Source organism: Podarcis melisellensis, assembly GCF_964234715.1.
Source record: "Podarcis melisellensis genome assembly, chromosome: 2".
Classification (NCBI taxonomy): Eukaryota; Metazoa; Chordata; class Lepidosauria; order Squamata; family Lacertidae; genus Podarcis; species Podarcis melisellensis.
Window position 1 is genome coordinate 68,098,392 of NC_138529.1, and position 20,751 is coordinate 68,119,142.

General features: G+C 43.0%; 1 protein-coding gene and 1 long non-coding RNA gene across 6 annotated transcripts; both read left to right on the forward strand.

Annotated features, from left to right (window-relative positions):
- Nucleotides 1-684: 684 nt before the first annotated feature.
- Nucleotides 685-2,257, forward strand: LOC309363187. Its single transcript, XR_014165292.1, has 2 exons — nt 685-820; nt 1,982-2,257. It is a non-coding gene; the product is annotated as an uncharacterized lncRNA (long non-coding RNA).
- Nucleotides 2,258-3,685: 1,428 nt separating this feature from the next.
- FAM53C (family with sequence similarity 53 member C) lies at nt 3,686-19,936 on the forward strand. Of its 5 annotated transcripts, none has more exons than XM_081900352.1 (5): nt 3,686-3,705; nt 8,157-8,404; nt 14,051-14,108; nt 17,343-18,085; nt 19,503-19,936. In XM_081900352.1, exons 2-5 carry the CDS (start codon nt 8,327-8,329, stop codon nt 19,773-19,775), a joined length of 1,152 nt encoding a protein of 383 aa, XP_081756478.1. In that variant the 5' UTR covers nt 3,686-3,705; nt 8,157-8,326; the 3' UTR covers nt 19,776-19,936. The 5 variants fall into 5 exon arrangements, with proteins under 5 accessions (XP_081756478.1, XP_081756476.1, XP_081756475.1 ...); XM_081900350.1 differs by lacking the exon at nt 3,686-3,705 and adding an exon at nt 3,766-3,788; XM_081900349.1 differs by lacking the exon at nt 3,686-3,705 and adding an exon at nt 3,849-4,125.
- The last annotated feature ends 815 nt before the right edge of the window (nt 19,937-20,751 follow it).

Below are 20,751 nucleotides of genomic sequence, written 5' to 3' on the forward strand. Positions count from 1 at the left end.
ACTTGCTAATGGAATTCATTCTTTGACATACTCCTGTTGAACCTTGGTTCCATATTAGAAAGTAACTACCTTTTCATTGTGGAGCATTCACTGCCAGCAGCCCCGTGACCCATTTATAAAGCAATCTTAACACACTCTTCAGGAATTGCGGGCCTAGTCTATGTAGGCTCTCTCCCTGGTATTCCTTATCACCATGGAGACAGGGTTAATTGTCAACACAGCTCTTGTGCTCCTTGCTGAGAGCAAATGGCTCTTGGGCTTATCAAAGTCTGGGAGTATTTTTGTACACTGTTGTGTGAATGCCTATGTGGTGGTGGTCACATGTGCATTGATAAGAGGGAGAAATACTGCTGTGATATAGAAGTGAGAAAGATGTAGCCAACTTTATATTTTAGTGGATTTCAATCATTGCCTATATTCTGGCAGTTGGTGATCTCCCCAGAGGTGTATGTGGTGAAGAAGAATTTAGTCATTTGAGTTCAGTTACCATCAGTGATGAAGAGAGAAGCCATACACTTCTCTTTCAGTATGGTTATCATAGCGGGGAGATTTCATCCTTGGCGTCCAGGACAACGTGGGACTTCTTGGCCTCTAAATGTTACTTATTATCAACCATGGTTCGAGAATTGTACACAGGTTCCTTATGCCTGGTCTGGGATCGAAAGACATCTAATGCTATCTGCTGCCTGGTTCAGTGTGAATGAAATTCTGTTTGCTTGCAAGGCAGGAGCTGGTGGGTCCTCTGCCTGCTCTTTCAAATGACTGGCTTGTTGCCCAAGGGACCCTGGAAAAACTTTGTAAATAAGTCTTGCATGGGCAGGTATTTAACATTACTCAGTTGTGCTCCTTATAGCTTTATTTTGCCATAGTTAAAAACAGTGCTTTTTTTCCCCTGGGGGGATGCAGGGGTATGCATATCCCTAATCATTTTGTGAATCTAAGTTTGGCCTCACTGGGGGGCAGTATTTCAATATGAGTAGGAAAATGAGAGTACCCCTAAACATTTTTTTAGAAAAAAAGCACTGGTTAAAAGAACAAAATATTTTGACTTGAATTAAAAAAATAATTCATAGGATTTGGGGGAAAGCATAATTTCCTTAAACTACAAGTTCTCTATCACAGTTCTGTACAAAATCTTCACTACCATTGAAAACCCTTTGGGAATGAGATATTATTGGTGACTCTATAGACAAGATCTCTTGGATTAAAATTTTGGACATGTTCTCCAATCGCTCCTCCTCCGCTAGAGTTCACTAAAATAGGCCCTCAAATTAACTTACTGGTGGTGCATGTAATCTTCACTACTAATAGATGCAACTTGCCCAGCTACCTGTTGCAGCACCTGTGGCCAGCCTCCTTTTTCCACAAATGATAGGCTCCTTAGTGTCCTCCTTTGGGGAACTGGTCTTTCACAACCAAATAACAAATAGCTATAGCACCTGATACCCTTATAACTGATGGCTTACCTTTTAAAGAACTTACTATGCAGCTTATGACAGCAGCTAAAAACTGGAGGACATTGAACATGGACTTGTATGAAATGTGACTGGCACAGCTGTGGGAATTAGCCCTAATGGACAAGTTAACTAACAGAATGAGAGAACGCAGGAGTAACAAGAAAAAAAGACACTTTTAAGAGAAAATGGTTTGGCTTTATTTCATGCACTCTCAAGGAAGGATGGATTAGACCACATGACCATTTATGGACTGATACACTTATATGAAGTTATAGTTAAGGTGGAATTTACATTTCTTCTTCCTATCCAATAAGTGCAGCTGTTCTGTTTTACCGATAAAATACAAATAAACTTGGCGGTTGTTTTTTTTTAAATAAACATAAACTGTAGAGTTCTAGATGTTCATGTGCGATTCAATGACAGGTGGGGTGGGGAAAATAACTTTAAATGGGAAAAAAGGTTTGTTAACTACGAAATCTCATTTTATTAGACTACTCATTTAACACTGTCTCTTCTGGTTTTAGTTTGCTGGTTTGTCATCTTCTGACCACTCTTCTGCTTTGCTGTGTCATGATGATAACTTTATGGAAGATACAGAAGATCATCCATACTGCTTCTGGGTGTGAATCATATCTTCTGGAAACCCAAAGCACCTGATGCCCTAGAAGAGGCAGCATCTTTAAAATGAAATAAGAAGTGGAGAGTGGGAACCTGAGCTATCTTCAAGCTTTTTCCCACTGTGGCCAACTCTTGCTTCCCTAGATTGCTGCAATATTTTGTAATACATTAATCTATTTCCATTCTTGAGTAATTTGCTCTATACAGTTTTCACACAGAGAGCACTTGTTACTGCCTCTGCTTCACCCACTTACTTTGAAGAAGCCCTGTTTGTATCATTGACATTTCTATTGTTGAAGCATGGGTGGAGGATGTAAAGTCAGTAAAGTACATTCCAGAAGTGGAATACTTGGTGACAGTACCTTGCATTGGAGGGGGGAAAGGGGGGAGATGATAACCAAAGATGAAAAGTTTGAGCATGAATTACTTTAGAAGGTAAGCACCCAGGATCAGCTTATCAATGAGTTCCTCATTGGCCTGGCTTGTTTAGATCTACTTGACACAAGTACAGTGGCGTGAGGAAAGCCTCCTTTGTACTTGGTCTCAGTTCAGATCCTTCTGTTGCTTAGGTGAGAACATCATCCCCAAACCTTGGGTGGGAGGTAGAGAATTTATAAGTATGAAGCTTAGTAAGGGACTAAGGGTTGTTTTTTGTGTGTGTGTGTTTGGAGGGGGTCCTATCAAATGCATAAACCTTGGCCTCTTTCTGTTTAAAATGGAAAAAAGTGCACCATGAAGAGCTACCTGCTCTCCCCCCGCCCCACAGCAGGGAAAAGCTGTAGAGTAGGGATGGAAACCTTGGGGCACCTCATATATTGTTGGACTAGAACTGGTTTGTCTCTGACCATTGCCCAAGCTGCTTGGAGCTGGGAGTCCAGCAGCATCTCATGAGCCACAGGTTACACATGCCTGCTTGTGACCTAAGTATATGACTGCCCCTATTCATTTATCATTTAGTCATGAGTGTGGCTTGGTTACGAAAACAGGACTTTTACTTTTCTGATTATGCACCTCCAGCTGGTCGCTCTCTCAGTATATGCCATTCTCTTCTCTATATGTGTTGCAGCTGGTGAATCAGGGCACAAAACATGTTTCATAGGTTTTATCAGTTGATCTGCAGCTACAACCTGTCAAACTTTGCCAAAAGTTGGTCAGGCATACTTAGGTCTAGGTAGTTCCAGAAATACTGCTTGTGTTATGAGGGGCCAGGGCTCAATGCAAGCAGTGGTCCCAGAAGCGTTATTGCTCAGTTTCAGGTGGCTGGCCAGGTTGGCTAATAAAGAGCTCAGGTGGAGAAAGAAAGGGACTCTTGACATCATTGGGGTATATATATGTTTAGTAACAATATATTTCACATTTTATGAGGCGGAGCCCTCTCGCTGAAAGGTATTTATTCTGTAACCGAGGCTGGCTTAAATTAAGAAGTGGAAAATGCCTCTGGGCCATAGAAGGAATGAGCCAGAGGAAGGGGTAAAACGCTATTCTCCCAGAGCCTCACTTCGAACTACATATCCCGTCATGCTTTGCCACTTGGTACGGTCCGTAGAAGGGGGAGAAGAGGAGGCTAGCGTTGGGGCAACCGAGGACGACAGAAAGCCAAGTCCCCGCGTTGCTGCAAGAGGGGATCGTAGTGGGTTGTTGCGGAGAGGCGAGCCCCTTCCTGAAATTCCCCTGTGGGCTGCAGCTGATCTATGGGGCTTCACCGCCCCCCTTGTGAGTTGGGTGGTTTGTCCTGAGCAGGTCGATCCACTCCCGACCGAAGGGGGAGCAGAGGCTCCTGGCGGGGTGGTGGTGGTGGGGCTGGGAGCCCTGGCCGCCGGGTTGGGGGCGGCAGCTGGACCAGGGAGGGCCGGTGGATGCTGGCGTGTCGGGGGAGCCCAGGAACGAGGTCTCCCCACACACGCGGCGGGCGGGTGGTCTCGGGGCTGTTCAGAATCGGGGGTGGGGGGCGCGAGAGAGAAAGGGGGGCGCACAACTGCCTGGCTGCGGGCCCCGCGAGGAGGTGCTGGAGCCGCCGCCGCCGCCTCTGCCGCCGCCTTCAGCTGGCGCGGTGGGTATCGCGAAAGGTGGCAAAAGGGGGGGGGGCTGCGGAGCTCGGGTGGGTGTAATGCTGAAATTTGTGGGGTGTGTGCGCGCGCGGTGGGGGATTGTGGTGGTTCCAGGTGTGTGTGTGTGTGTGTGTTTATGGGGTGGGGATCTTGGGAGTCTCCGGCGAGGGAGGGGGGTTGTCTTTGTGAGGTGCCTTGGTTACAGACGTCTCCTGTTGTCATAAAAGAAAAAAAGGGAAAAAAGGAACCCTGCAAGGCAGAGGTTGTTTTGTTTTGCTACGTTATGGGCGCTTGCTTCACTGGATTGGATAACGTTGGGGTTTCGGCGGAAGATGTGGGTTCAGGGGCTTGCCTGGGCGTGCAAGGGAGCGCGTGAATCTATGGGAATTTGGGGTGGAATGGAGGGCCTTGGTGGAGAAAGGGGGGGAGTGGTTCCCTCCGCGGAGGCTGGGATGGTTCTGCTTTGTTAGGTATTGCGTCCCCTGTGGATGCATTCCTAAAACTAGGTTGACGGGACCCATTCTTAAAAACACAGCAGAATCGCACTGCATGGCACAATCCTGTCATGGAGTCTCGCGCTGTCTCCCTATCGCACAGGCTCGAGGTTGCTTAAGGCCTGCTTGTGTTTGGGGTTTTTTAAAAAAATAATTAGATCGCTATATAAACGAAGGAATCGAGTCTTGGGCGCATCATGTAGGACTGGAGGAGGGGAAGCAGCTGCAATGAAAACCCAACACTTTGCTAAGCTGTTGGAAATTTTTCTACACTAGTTTTAAGGTGTCTGGTAATGGGGCTTGGTGGATCAGTGTTTTCTAAAGGCTTGTGGCCTGAAGCTATTAGAATAAGTAGGCGTGGAGGAAGATGCATAGCAAAGTATTATAACTAATTGCCTGAGGACAATACATGAAGGATAAAAATAATTCTAGCACGTTCTTTACAGTGAAAAACAGCCACAAGATTTTGGGCACATCCTAGGAGACTTGTTCTTAGTTATTCTTGCAGACTTCTCCCACCCTATCCTTGAGGCCCAGGGTGGATTACAGTTCATCTTTTTATCTTTTCTCATCACAACAGTCCTGCAGTTAGGTTGTTACTGAGAGATACTGACTTATCCAAGGCCACCCAGTAGGCTTCATGACTGAGCAGGGGCTTGAACTTCCGTCTTTCAGATGCAAATCTTTTGCATGCTATCAGCTGCTAAATTAACCAGGATTAACGTGGGGAAAGAAATTGTTCCTGGCAGAATCTCTTTAGAACAGAGTCTATGGAGTATTTTAAGTTCAGAGAAAGTTATGAGGAGCCTTCAATGTATGCAGTGTATGCCAGGGGAAATATTAATTGTTGACCAAGTTGCTTGTGTAAATTGGAAGTGGCAAAATTAAGCTATTTCTCTGTGTGCAGCGTGGTCCTATGCACATTCACTCAATCCCTAGCAAAATGCATAGGACTGCAGCCTTACTAGATTTATGGTCAGAAAGTGCTCTGGCATCTGTAAAAAGTAGTAGAGGAAAAAGTACACCCCACCTTATCAAGAGCATACAGAAAATAATATTGTGAAGTTTTGAAAATGTATTTGTTATTATGCTTAGAGAGCACCACTGGAGTATATTTTAGTTTACTGAGTTCCATAAGCAAAAATGTAGATAGGCCCCAGCTCCTGCCCTGAAGAATCTTGCAGTCTAGAACAGATAATGGGGAGGACAATAACTGATGAAGAGGCAGAGACAGGACTAGAAATGGATGAAAGTGTGTGAGCAGCTTGGTAAATCTATGGAGCCACACTCTTTCCCACAATTATTGTAAATTGTGTTGTAATGCTTAATGTATGATTTCAGAAAGGGTAGAGTGGAAGACAAAGGTGCAGCAAGGAGGCCCTAGAGAGGCAATTTTAAAATGAACTTCTATTTTGAGGTAACAAAGAAGGGATGTAATACAGTACTTAGAAAAACTAAGATTTTCAAGGAAGCAAGCCACCTGACTTTTCTCAGCTTGGTTTTTTCTGGACTAAACTAAGAAATGGACTGCCAGTTCCTTTCACCTGAAACAAATACAGCATAGTTTTTGGTGAACTACTCCCCTCCCCTCCACAGCAAGTCCATCTTGTTGAACTAATCCTTTTCACACATTGTCTTTGGAGTCCTCTTTTCCCTTTGGTAAGGGACGCGGGTGGCACTGTGGGTTAAAGCCTCAGCGCCTAGGGCTTGCCGATCGAAAGGTCGGCGGTTCGAATCCCCGCGGCGGGGTGCGCTCCCGTTGTTCGGTCCCAGCGCCTGCCAACCTAGCAGTTCGAAAGCACCCTCGGGTGCAAGTAGATAAATAGGGACCGCTTTCTAGCGGGAAGGTAAATGGCGTTTCCGTGTGCAGCTCTGGCTCGCCAGAGCAGCGATGTCATGCTGGCCACGTGACCCGGAAGTGTCTTCGGACAGCGCTGGCCCCTGGCCTCTTGAGTGAGATGGGCGCACAACCCCAGAGTCTGGCAAGACTGGCCCGTACGGGCAGGGGTACCTTTACCTTTACCTTTTACCTTTCCCTTTGGTTTTAGGACTAGTTAGTTCTCCTACTATTTTTGGAAAAAGTAAGAGTCATTTGTATGAGTTTGTGTGTATGTATAAATATGCATTGAGACTGCAATCCTATACCCACATAACTGAGTATAAACCCCTTTGAACTAAGTGGGAATCACCACACTGTGAAGATTGTAACCACTTATACTGTAATCCTATACATATCTATTCAGAAGTAATTTGGACAGTTTAAGGAGTTACTTCCAGCTAAAGTGTGTGTAGAATTTCAGTCTTCACATACCAAAAAGTGCTATATAAATTGGTATGTATAGTAATTTGCTTTTCCTAGATGACGAATGAACATCATAAGTAGCCTGGGTTGTAGTCAACATTAGTCATACTCAAAACAGAGAGATGACTAACTTAGGTGCATTAACTTCAGTGGGTCAGCTCTCTATTAGGCTATAACCTCTTACCTTTGTTGCCTTATTTTACTCTATAGTAGAGCTTCTGGGCTGCTGATCTTGGTTTTGTAAAGCACATTGTGAGAGTGTTTAGGAGACGTATAAGTATTAACCTGCACAGAATAAGAGGTGTTCAGTGAAATACTGTAGTTAATTTGCCTTATCTATTTCTAGTAAGCTATTTACAATACAACCATCACTTTAGCATTCTGAGATAAGTTAGCAAAGCTTGAACATTAGGGATTGGTTATCCACATCAAGAGGGAAAGTTCACGCTGGGAGAAAGGTGGCAGTGGCAAATGATCAAGCTTGCTCAGAGTAGATGTTGACTTTTAATGTACTGAGCGCTGATAATGAGAGATTAAATTAGGTAGGCTTTGCATCTGATTTAGATTTTGCTCACAATACTAAGTTCTGTTTCCTTATTATGGAACATTGTATGTTTTACTATGATACATTTAAGAATCCCAGACACTAGCCTTTAAGTATTGTAGATAATTTGAAGAATAAGGTAAGGCATCAATTTATTCAAGGAACCAGAAGGAAAAACTGAGGATGGAGTCCTGACTCTTTGTACTACAGAAATAAGATATCACATGGTTGGGGCTTTCTGAGAGTGCTGAAATAAAATCAACATGCAGGGGGAAAAAGTTGGACAGCCAGTGTGATGATATACAGTAGTCTCCTTGGCTTAAGTTATAGAGTTTGAACTAAATCCGCACACAGCTAAGAAGCTCACTGGCTGACATTTGGTCCATCACTATCTTGTTGCTTTCACCTACCTCACTGGGGAGGTCTGAGGATAAAATAGAGTAGGGGGAACAGACCCTATATGCTGCTTGGTGTTCCTGGTAGCAAAAGCAGGGTAAAGATGTAATATTTTAAAATATGATGCTAGCTATGGAGGTTGGAGCCTTATCTAAGCTTGTTTAACTTGTGTCTTGGTGGTATACATATATTGCACACATATGCATGTTTATTTTTTAACAGCAGATTTGGAGAGAATAAGGTGGTTGTATGAGATGATATAATATGCCTTCCTTAATTAATGCCTGTCTTTTGCAGGGTTCCTGAGTATGAGATGGAGTATGGCTAGCATGTATGAAGACAACAACTTAGCAGATGTGATGGTGATGCTTGAATGCGGCTGGACTTGCTGAGGGAGGCGAAAGGGTGGCAGGTGGCAGGAGCTGGAGTCTCTCAAGGGTTCTGGTGCCTGGCCTCTGTAAGAAGCCATGATCACCTTGATAACTGAACAGCTACAGAAACAAAGCCTGGAGGAATTGAAATGCACATCCTTCAGCATCAGCCTGGTAAGATTTGCCCTGCCTTGCCTTGCATCTTGATAATTTTCAAATCAGTTGAAGAAATAATGTTTGTTTTTATCTTGAACCATAGGGCCACATTCAACTAACTTGTTCTGTTCGTGGAAACCAATTCAGGAACTCCTGCCAGTGCAGCAGGGCTCCCCTTCCCCCATGCCTCTTCCAAATCCACTTTGGAGGTTGGGAGAACCCCCAGAACAGTACACAGGGTGGAAGAGAGGGAAGATTGTTCTGCTGGGCAAGCAAAAATGCTTGCAGTGGTGGAATGATTTCCTCAGTGACCTTGAATTCACCCGTTGCCTCATTTTAATAAATGAAAGATTGGAGAGATTGCTACGCTGTGATTCAAGCAGCTGCTGCTGCCTATGACCAGGAGTCAAATAACTAATTCTGATTGCCTAAGTATACTTTGGGTCTTCCCTGCCCATAACAGTCTTCTGCCCATACTGCATGCCAAACTGCTTTTGAAACTGAGGGGAGGTTCCAACAGAGCTTTTGATATGGCATGAGGATCTGCTATTCAAAGACTAATTTATTAAATCTATTGGGCTAGTACAAGTACTTTGTGGCAGTCTAAGCTGGAGTAACCAACATGGTCTTCCCCAGATCTTCTTGAACAACAGCTCCCATTATCCCTGATCATTGACTATGTTGGCAAGGGTGAATGGGAGTTGTAGTCCCAACAGCATTAGTTTTGTTGTGAACCAGCAGCCTGCTATATTGGCTTGGGAGAGAGGGGTGTTCTGCAGAGCTAGCACTGCCAGTAGTACATATATTTTGTTTAGTGCCCTACCGCCAATCACCCTTACAGATTTTCTGTTTTGATCTTTACCTTGGCAAAGCTAAAACCAGCTCTTGGGAACATGGCTAACACTTCTACAATAAGTAAGAACACTTATTCTGGTGATTGTTATGGGCACCTCTTGTTATGGCCATGGTTGTGACCCATGAAACAGCTTATATTCCCCACCCCCACTCCCAAGTTTCCTTGCTTCTCCATGGCCAGAGGAGATTTGGAATTTTAAAAAAAGTTCTTAAGCAGATGAACAGATGAGTAAGTATCTATGCAAATATGAATGTGGTGTGTTGGGGTAGACATCTCAAAGTGAGGGTTCTGCTTCTTTCAGCAGTACCCTGGCATTCAAGAACATCATCTTTTCCTTAGCAGTAAAACCGAGTAGACCAAAAGCTGCTTCTATTCTCCTCAAAGTCAATTTCACCAATCCAGTGATGTGTTTGGGGTTAAAGAAAAGGGCTGTGATTTTACACTTATAAGAATTGATAAAAAATAAAGACAATTGCTTCCTTCCCCCTCTTACCCATTACTTTTCTACAATTGTGGAGCTACTGTTGCTGGGTTGGAGTTATTGCCATGGTAGTAGGCAATCTTTCTTCTCAGAGATTATTATCTATACACTGCTTAAGGAGAGAGATTCCATTCTACATTTACATGTAGTTAACCTATGGAACTGATCTCCACATGATAATGTCTATGAAGGTAAATTGGTAGGCTGTCATTGGCTAATAGTTTCATTAGGCAGGAGTGATGTCTCCATATTTATAGAGATGTTACAGTAGAACTGAGTACCTGACACCAAGTACCTTAAGGGGAAGATACTGCTTTTGGCATGATCCATGTGTTCACCACACCTGGTTTGGGACTTTAAAGGTAATTGCTGGGTCTTTAAATTGAGCCCAGAAATGCACTATTAATCAGTGTAATTGGTGCAATATAGTTGTTGCTTGCTCTAACCACCTGACCTTCATCAATACTTGGGCAGTTGCATTTTGCACCATTTGAAGTTTCTAAACTGCCTTTAAAGTGGCCTCACCGTGGCCTATTTCAAGGTAGCAGTGACCACAGTATTCCCTGATAAAGGTGCTGAATCACCTCCAAAGTTCAGATTGCATAGCCTAGCCTTGGCAGATTTCACTAGCTAAAATGGGCAAGGGTTAAGGGAATATGTGGTGGGCCTCAACTCTCCAAGCAGCTTGTATATGTCTTCAGTTTGGTGCGAGGTGGTGATAATCATAGTATGACTCTCATAGAGGCTCATAGTCTTGGACTCTATCACAGTTATTACACCCAAGTTGGCACAGGTGCAAGTTACTTTATCTGCAAAATAAACAGCAAACTCAGGCTCTACATCTTGCATCACTCAGCCTCCACTGAGGAGTCTGCTCATCACCAGAAACAGCTGTGGTGGATGATGTTGAACAAATGCAGTGGTGGCAGAGAAGTAAATTAACTCTCATTTGTGTTTGGTCATATTTGTTGAATGTTTTCTGTCACTTACACACTAATTGTTGGTTCAGATGATTCATCACCATTAGCTTCTTGGAATACCACAGAGCTGACATGCTTATACAAATCAGGTCAAGGATATTTGGGAGCTATCCCATGAACTGCTGTTGTGATCTCCTCATTCCAAGCAGATACCAGAGCCTTGGCAGGACCATCAGCTAGACCTTTAAGAAAATCTCCAGTGATTACAGAAAACCATTGAAATTAATCAGGTTCTGTGGAGATTACAGACAGCCTGAATGTCAAATCTGATCATGTAATGAAGTGGCCAACGCAACAGAACCAAGAACAACTCCCTCACCTGCAGATGTTTCCCTCTTTGTTTTGTATAGAAGACTAGCTTCCAAATTTGTCATCCTACGTGTGTTGAATCAACCTCAATTAGGTTTGGTGGGGCTATTAAAGTTTCCCCAAACCATAAACTGTGCAGTTCTCAATGCCACACTGACCACCTCTGTCAGCTCAAACAGGGAGAGTGTCTGGTACATGCAGAGAATCCCAATTTGTTATTGGGTCTTCAATACCAGATATAGACATTCAACTCTGGCCAACTTTTCCCATCCCAAATTGAACTTTGTGCTGTACTGCGAAGTTTGGTTGGACATATTTGGGAGATGGTAACTCTCCTCCCCTCACCCAGTCATATTTTGGCGATGCAAGCCAAGTTGCATATACTGCATGCCTTGTCTTTTAGTGTTCAGAAGGTTACTGTTTAATGCTAGAAGAGTAAGAGACTTGGCACCCCATCACGTGATTAGGTGCTACAGTAAAGTGATTTGTGAGTAATGCACCAATTTATACCTTTGCCACAGGGGCCCTTTACTTCCTGGGTGCTCACCTGGAGTTGTTGAGCAACATGTTTTATCCTCAGAACAATCCTATGAGTTAGGTTAGGCTAAGAGAAAGTGACTGCCTCAAGATCACCCAGTGAGCTTCATGACTAAGTGGGGGTTTGAACCCTAGTCTCTCTAGTGCAGTACTCTAACCACTACATCACATTGCCTATCTGGTGTTTTCAAGGGGCTTATCAAAATTACCCACATACTGATTTTTCTTTCTTTCTGTGAGAGCAAGAGAATGGGTGGGTTTTTTTTGTTTTTCCCATGCTAGTTCCATAATTTCCTGTTTTCAAGGACAAGTGAGGGACAGGTATGGTCTGAAGTTATTGCTACAGATGACTACAGATATGCCTCAGGTTAGCATTATATCTGTTGCTGCTCTGAACAGGTAAAGGTCAAAGGCTCGTTTGCCATTGAATGACTGAGGGTAAAGGTCACTCCTTTGGAAGGTGATTTATTTATTTACTTACTGAATTTCTATGCAGCCCTTCATCTGAGGATCACAGGTTGGTTTACAATACATCACAGGGCAGTGATGGAAAGAGTAAGAGTATTGGGGAGGAATAAAGAAGATACTGGTATATTTCTTTGCTTTATAGAATATTACTCAAGCATTCTACTGCGCTGGGAGCTTGCCTTTTTTTTTACTATTATCTGTAAATCCCATATTATTTTCTTCTTTTTAGCATGTTACTGTTTGAGGACTGTGGAATATCACTTACAAGGGAAACTGACCTGCAGTTTCCAAGTTCCCCCACCAGTTTCTCACTCATGTGCATGTGTTCTATCGTCCTTGTTTTCCAATCACCCCAGTCCTTATTAAATGTAAAGTGTTTCCCAGTACACTTTCTCCATATTTTTTCTTAATGGGGATAAGATAAACTGTACCAAGGGATCCTCTCTCTAATCTATCCCTGTAATCTAAGGAGAGCTGCCCTGACTTGGAAAATGAAAGGCAATGTGCTGCTGTAGCAAAAATTAATGAAAAAGAGAATGACATGGTGAAATATGAAGCATGCGTTTCCTGATTTATCTTGGATCTGGAGTCCATGGAAATAAGTTTTTTGCCTCAATATGAGTTAAAGATGCACTAATCTGTTGCCTAGAAATATTGCCCAGAAGAAAAGTTAAAACTGCACAAAGTTGCAGCCAGTTACAGAACTTGACTTTTCTGCAACATTGAGGTGTAGACTTCTAAGAATGGGATGTGTGGCCTAATGAAGCTTTTGCAGGGGAAGGCACAGTCCAAAAGCATAATGATGTTTGAGCAGAGGAAGCTCTGTAGCAGAGAGTCAGTGGTTTGGAGAACAAGGGACTTCAGCCTTTCAAGTTTTAAACATGGATAATGTGCAGAGGCACGCTACTCTATCAACATTTGGAAACAACCCATGGAGGCAAAGATGACAAGAATTAATCCTTCCATAACTCTTTGCTGTGGTGTTTTGTTAGGTATGTTTAATGGGTTATTGTCAAGCAAGAGATTTGATGAGATCGCTCATTGCTTTAGGTAGAAGTGGTGCATCTTAATTTATGGTGGCCTGTGGTACAGTATTTAGTGTCTAGCTCTCCTTATATTAAGGGAGCTGACATACAGACAAATACTACATTGTCCTTGTCTCAGAGGGCTTCCAGTGATAGAATGAAAGAGGAAAATAGTGCTAAGTGCAAATTTAGATTATTTCTGTGGCCATAATCTAAAACATTAATTTATTGGTGTGTCTTCTCACATTTTTTCTAATGAGAGTGAAGTATCCTCGGGCTTTTGATACTGAATAGTTTAGGCATGGTATAAAGGGAGCAGTTTAAATCTGTGTAGAACAAGCATAGGCAAACTCCAGCCCTCCAGATGTTTGGGACTACAATTCCCATCATCCCTAGGTAACAGGGCCAGTGGTCAGGGATGATGGGAATTGTAGTCGCAAACATCTGGAGGGCCGGAGTTTGCCTATGCCTGGTGTAGAACCTCTGTAGCATAGTAGCTTGTGGATGACTGTAAGAGCAGCACCATGGAAAGGACTGGTAGTTAAGCTTGAGCAAATCAGAGTTTCCATTTGGTTATTTTGCCCCTCTGAACTTTGATTTCCACATTCAGGTTAAAGTAAGTTTTGGAAGCTTTCCGTGGGGAAAGCTTGAAGATTTGCTACTAATAATGGCAGGGGTGGGAGGTGGGGGTCATAGGATCCAAGGAATTCAGATAGGTCCAGGAGTGGGAGACCTGTGGTCCTCCAGATGTTGTTGGACTCCACCTTGTATCAATCCTAGCCAGTATGAGTAATGGTGGGAAGTGAATGGCATCATGGTCCACCAATATCTGAAGAGCCACAAGTTCTCCAATACTGAGATACAGCAAGATATCTGAATGTTGGTAGAATCCCACAGCTGGTACCACTCTTCTGTTGTAGGCCACAAGTTGGGAATTAGAGATCCAGAGGTGCTTATGAGATGCTGGTCCTTGCTGTGATGTGGTGACTTCTTGTGTTTCCTCCCTAGCCTTTGCCTGATCATGCTGATGTGGCCAGCTGTGGCAGCCCCTTCCAGATAGCGCCTGGTAAGAGCGTCTGGCTGGACTTCCACCTTTTGTGCCTACATCCATTTCTCTTTTGTCTGTCCTTTTTATCGTCTGATGTCCTTTATATGCAGCTCACAGTTAATAAGATTAGCTTGCTTTCCAGGTCTCCTAGAGCTCATGTATTTTGTGATACCATCTCCACTTTTAAGTGAAAGCTTGGTGCAAATAAAGGGCCAGCTGTGGTTTAGTTTTAATAACGAGAATTTAACAGAGTTAAATGCAGGAGGATATCCCAATAAATAACAGGAATGGCTGTTTTCAGTAAAGAAATGTCATTATGCTTCTGACGAGTGGAAGGAAAGAGATCCAGTGAAGAAGTGGTGTTCTATTTAGTAGTTTTAAAAAATTATCCTGCTAATGCTCCCATCTCATTTTTCTGTCTTTATTTTTGAACTGGCAACCACCACCGTTTTATCTAAAATGTTGCAAACCACTAAGATTCTTTTATCTAAGATATAAATTGTCTAAACTATAAAATCAAATCTAATACAGCTTAATATTGCTATATGCATACTGGGTGCTGCCTATATTAAAAATTTATTTATTTATTTATTTATTTATTTATTTTAAAATGTATATACCGTTTGATCAAAGCAGTTTACGTATGTGGCCAAGTACCACCACTGGTATTCTGGTCATGTAAACACTTCAGGATAGGTAGCACTAATAATTAACTCTTGATACAAACTACGTTGTAGCATAATTACATTGGCAGTATACATACTCTGATAAATAACTTGATTTTGGCACTTGAATTATAGATGTGCTTGATTATGCATGGAGGAAGAATGGATGCCAGGTGGATAATCTTAATTTTAAAAAAATACTAGCTGCTGTCTTCATCAGGTCTGTTGACTCTTACTGCAATTGGCCCATATAGAATTTTGGTACGTAATTAATCTCAGCTGTATGTCATAAAACTGTAAGCTATCAAAGTGTATTCCTGGATCCTTTGTAGCTCTTAAAATAAAGAACTGCGTTTCCGATCAATGTAGGAAACCTACATTGTACAATCAGTGTACTGAGCCTTGAGTAGAATAGCTTCTAGTCACTTATTTTAAAATAGCATTTTTGTTTGCAGCACGTTTTCTTTGCAAGGCACATTAAAGAAAGCGTGTGTTCCCTGCCAAAGTGAGTCATTCCTGTGACTGTTCTGGTCACTTGTACTAGAACCATATTGTACAGCAATCTGACTGTGACTCCTTTGTAGGCTTAGAATTAGAATATTTTCCACATAATAATGACTTTGTGGGTGTTGGTGGCGAGTGTGTTTTCTTGGTTCAGCTATAGCATGATGGGCCATTTTATTTATCTGATTTATTTATTACAGAAGTTTCCACCTTATCCTTTAAGCAAGTTTCCAGGCTGACTTACAAAACAAAGTACCTTGGCTTTAAACTTGTTAGCTTATACCTGCTTGATACGGGACAATAATAGGCTGTCAGGATATTCAGCTGCATTAACCTGAGCTAAAAGAGCTTTATCTTCTGCATAATAATTGCTCTAATGGAGTGTCTGAAGAAGGCCATTTCAGAGGCTACAGACTTCTAACATATGTATCGTGGCATAAGTCTACTTCATCAGGTGCATCAATTGGAGGATGAAGATTTAAATACACACACACACACACACACACACACACACGGAGATCTGCCTCAGTGAGGTAAAATTGGTTCCAATAAAAGGTACTGCTCACCTGTAGATATTGGGAGTCCTAATGGACCAGCATGGTTATCTTTGATTTTTCTTCTACACAACATATTGGCGAGCTGTAGCCTAAAACTTGATGCCACAATAAATTTGTTGGCATTTAAGATTCAACAGGACTCAGTTTTGCTGCTACAGACTAGTATGGTTATGCTTTTGGAGCTCAGATAGGCTATGTGAGTGACTTCGTGTGGGATTTACAGAATATTTAAACTTCTTTCTGTCTTGTTGGAAAGCATGGTTTGTGTTTCTCAAGGTTCCTGTCATGTGTCTGCTCCTTTCTCTTTGTGCAGCATGTTTGGTTCTAGCTTTTGCTTATTAGTCCTCTTATTTCAGTTTGCAATCAGTATGCTTTTGAATGAAATGAGCCATATTAGCTCCTTGTCGTTTAAAAAACACCACCTTCTTTATATAGGCAACTTGGGGTTTCTTCTCTAGATTTACTTCAAGACAGCTTGGCTTTTGACTTGGAGGCTAACTCATTTGATTATTGTTTCTACCAGCTTTGACCACCTCTAAGAGACAAATGAGTCTTATAAAAACAATGTCATTAAATGAACACAGCCTTTCTGGAGGGACTGCAGTTGTGAAACACAGGACTGCTTCTTGCTTTTCTTAAGGCGTGACTAAGAAGGGAAGTGGCTGGAAGATCTTACTATGTGCTGATGTTGGCGAGAGAAATATTCCAGCTATTTTATTATATGTGTGTTAAATATGAATGGGGGTGGGGGGTGGACATGAAAAGCACCCCAAATTCATCAGTTGTGCTAAACATGGAAGAACCTGGAAAAAAACAGGAATTGTTTTCTTCAACTGTTATTCGGTTTGAATTAAATTCCTTTAATTGGTTCCCACAGTTGTTCAGTGAACTGCCCCAACTGTAGTAATCAAGCAATGAATAAATTGTAGATTTTTTTAAGGTAGGATATCTTAATCTGGCTCCCCGCCAACATCTTGCTCCAACTGTAACAGGGGTGTAAGTATTAAATAAAATTTATGTTGTCCCTCACTCGTTTTACTCTTTCTCTGATCCAAAAGTGCTTCCTATCTAACACTGAAAGAAGAGAATTGCTTCTTCAATGTGAAGACCTCATGCATCACAGGAGAAGGGGAACCAGGGGCATCATAATCAGGGAACTAAGGGGAGCAAATGGGGAATGTTATCCTGGAGAACATTTCCCTATCTTGTTGTCATTGTGGGTTCCTTCTTAATGGAGAGTGATACACAACAAAGATGATTAAACCAGATCTTAAATCTTAATTGAGTATAGTAGAATAGTTAGGGCCATTTCTGATCTAACAATGGCTTGGAATGGTTGTTTGTTCTACAACTGCTGTTGTAGAAGCTTCTGAAACTTTGTATGTGTGATGGTGCTAATAAAAAGTAAAAATAAGGCAACAAAGGGTGCTGATTGCTCACATGTTAAATGATAAATTGGCTGTCTGGCTTGTGGTGCTAATTAGAGCCTTCATCTTTCAAATTCTGTCTTGTGATATTTCTTGCAGAGGGAACTTCATGGAGGGACCTAGCTCCCTGTCCAAAGATCCATCTTCAGGACAGCACAGGTCTTTACCAACACTCCAGCTTGAGCCTTCCCCTGCCCCCCTGCAGCTCAGACAACCGTCCTCAGAACAGCCTCACATCCCAAACACTGGCCACCAACTCAGTAGTCTCAGAAAAGGCTTCTGTGCCCCCCACCAAAAGACACTGCCGTTCACTATCAGTGCCTGAAGACCTCTCCCGTTGGCAGGCTGTCTGGAGGCCCCTGGGCTCCAAAGTCTGGACACACGTCAAACGCCGGGACAACAGTGGAGGGGACACTTTGGCAGTACAAGCCCAGAACTTGGCCCAGGGAGCCAACAGACCTTGCTTCAACCCTGCCCCCAGTGCCTCTCACCAGTGTGTTCAAGATGGTCCTGGTGGTAGTGGCAGCGGCGGCGGCAGGAGCCCCCCTTTCTTCAGCCTGGCCCTATCCCGAGAATCGCCAGCAAGCACATCATGGGAGACTGGAGAGACTTTGCAGCCCTACCCTCTGCAACGACGTTTCTCCCTGTCACCTGTCAGATTCCTTCCCTCCCCGCGAAGCTCCACCACCTCCACTCCAGAGTTGCTTCGACACCAGCACAGCCTCCCTCGCAGCCGCTCACAACCATGTGACTTGGACACCAGGAAATCTGGTCTCAAGCGGCGCCACGATGAGGATGTGAGGTGGCATAGGCCCTCGCTTGATTTCTACAAGATGAACCAGGTAGGGAAGGAAGCAAGCACTGTTCCCATCTGAGTGCCTTAAGGATACATATGAAAGGGAAAATGTTGGGGTGCAGTGAGATTAAAAGGGTAATCTACTGAAGTAAAGAACAGAATTTGGCTATGTCACATAAAAATAGCGCGCGCGCGCACACACACACACACACACACACACACACACACAGCTTCTCTTGCCTCTGTCCTTAACCTCTGACAACAATTTGCTGTTATGAGATAGTTGAGATGAGATTACAAGCACTGGGCAAGGGGGCTGGGAGCCACACCGAGATTTCTCTGAATGATGCCAACAAAACATGTTACTCTGTGTTTATTGGTAATGTTGGGTCAGGTGCTGCACAAAATACAGAAGTGATAATAGACCCTGCTCCATGGGCCCCGCCATTTACATTACCGGTTTCCATCTGAAACTACTGTTGTTTTATGTCCCTATTGCTACAGAGTTCACATTTGACCAGCAGTAATTGGTTGTTCAATTATTGCTGGAAGATCCATCAACCATTCCATGTTTTTTTCAGATTCAAAACATAGAGTTAGGGCAGAAATGTTTGGGTAGAGCACCCATTCCTATTATAGCATCCTCCATACACAGTGTGGGGTATTCAGTTATGGCCACTGCCTTCCCACTCCCTCTGCCTTGGGCAAAGCAAATATGAACACTGATAGCTTAATTATTATTAAAGTGTAGTTTGAATAGCATTCGGGACTTTAGCCCCATTAACTTCAACAGTAGTCTACTATGGTCTGAGAAGACAGATTAAATAAATAATTATATTGTGGGGAAAGTAAGGTGGCTACCAGAAATACATATGTGAAGCTAGTGCTTCAGGAAGGCTTTGTTAGAATAACATTGCCTGTCTCACACTCGTCAGCTTAGGTCAGCAATGAGAGCAGTTAGTTTTTCAAAATTCAAGTCTGTCTCCCATCTGCTCAGATCCATAGCCAACGGTGAGCCTTCAGAAGCTTGCGTCATCTTCAGTTTATTATTTGTTTATGACAATTATTTATGTCCTGCTTTTCAGGATACAAATAACTTCAAAGGCAGCTTTCACAAGAAACATTAAACTACATTTAAAAAAATAAAAAATACAGTACTAACATCATAAGGATCCTTTGCATGTGGTAGTAGATGGCACTGCAGGTGGGGCACTGCATTGTGCAGCCTGGAACAGGCTTTGAGGTGGCTTTTCATGCCTTATCTGGAATCTTGCCCACAGGTAGATGACCCAGAGCAGGGGGGGGGGAGTGGGAGTGGTGTTTTTCTTTGGCAAGTTATGACTTAAAAGAGCTCTAGTGCAAGTGATTATTAATATGGTTATAAATTGTCAGTATTAGAATAATGTAATCTAAGTATGGAAGGTGCATTGGTATATAAAAACTTGTTTTGTTACATTTGACAGAAACCATTTGCAGGAGGCGTCTGTCAGCTGGACAAATCTGAAGAAGGTGGCTATTCATCATGGCTCTTGGGCTGTAGCCCACAAGCACCTTCAGCTCCATGTAGTCCCCTCAGCAACTGTGCCCAGGTTCTTAGTGAAAGTGAGGAAGAGGAGGAGGAAGAGGAAGCAGCAGTACAAGCGGCACGGCGACTAAATTGGAATTTAGCAAGCAAAAGGACACTCTTCCAACCAGACTTTAGCGATCTGGATCTAACTTTGATTGAGGAGAACTAGGGGTTGGATGTCTCCACAAGAAACTGACTCTGGGATCAGCCACAAAGGGAGGCTGCACTCCTTGATGAGGGAAGTGGGGTGGGTGCAGAGGGGAAAGTGGCGGTGGGACTGGTGGGGTTTTGTCTGCTTGTTTCTTTTTTATTAAAAAAAAAGGAAAAATGGCTGTATAGATCCTGTATGTCTCTGGGATGGAGTGATGGAGTCCTGCCTGAGGGGTGTGTCCATATGTGAGAAAAACAGAGAACTTTGCCAATAATCCTTCTCCCTATTCCCATATCAGTTTTTTAGCAAGCCCCTTGAGCACCCATGTTTCAAAATGGACTCCATTACCCCAAAGGGAGATAATAACATTATAGTCTCTAATACCGTAAAACTACTGGGAGCGGGGGTGAGTTCTACTATGACCTCATTCCAGTGAAATTATTCCACAAATTTGGTGGGGAAAATAGGAATCTCTATAAAAATGCTGGACAAAACAAGCAGAGTTGGAAATTAAATTTTGTTGCAGTGCTTTGTAATACTCATTCCCTCCACCCCCACTGGTAGTACCTACTTCCTTTCTGGTGGTAAATATAGAACTCGAGGCTTTTGCTGCTGTCCTCCTTCCCCATATCAGCCAATCCAAAAGTCAAGACTTCAGTTTAATTTTAGTTTTGTTTCTTTATGACAATTAACAAGGAAATAATAATAATAATAATATTTTATTTATACCCCACCCATCTGGCTGGCTTCCCCTAGCCACTCTGGGCGGCTCCCAACAGAACACTAAAAATAGAATAAAACTTCAAACATTAAAAACTTCCTTAAACAGGGCTGCCTTCAGATGTCTTCTAAAAGTCAGATAGTTGTCTATTTCCTTGACACCTGTTGGGAGGGCGTTCCACAGGGCAGGCGCCACTACCGAGAAGGCCCTCTGCCTGGTTCCCTGTCACCTCACTTTTTGCAGTGAGGGAACTGCCAGAAGGCCTTCGGAGCT

Coding starts and splice junctions, on each gene's coding strand:
- FAM53C (XM_081900352.1), top strand. CDS start 8,327: ATGATCACCTTGATAACTGAACAGCTACAGAAACAAAGCCTGGAGGAA. Junction 8,405..14,050: donor CATCCTTCAGCATCAGCCTG/GTAAGATTTGCC, acceptor TTTCCTCCCTAG/CCTTTGCCTGATCATGCTGA. Junction 18,086..19,502: donor ATTTCTACAAGATGAACCAG/GTAGGGAAGGAA, acceptor TACATTTGACAG/AAACCATTTGCAGGAGGCGT.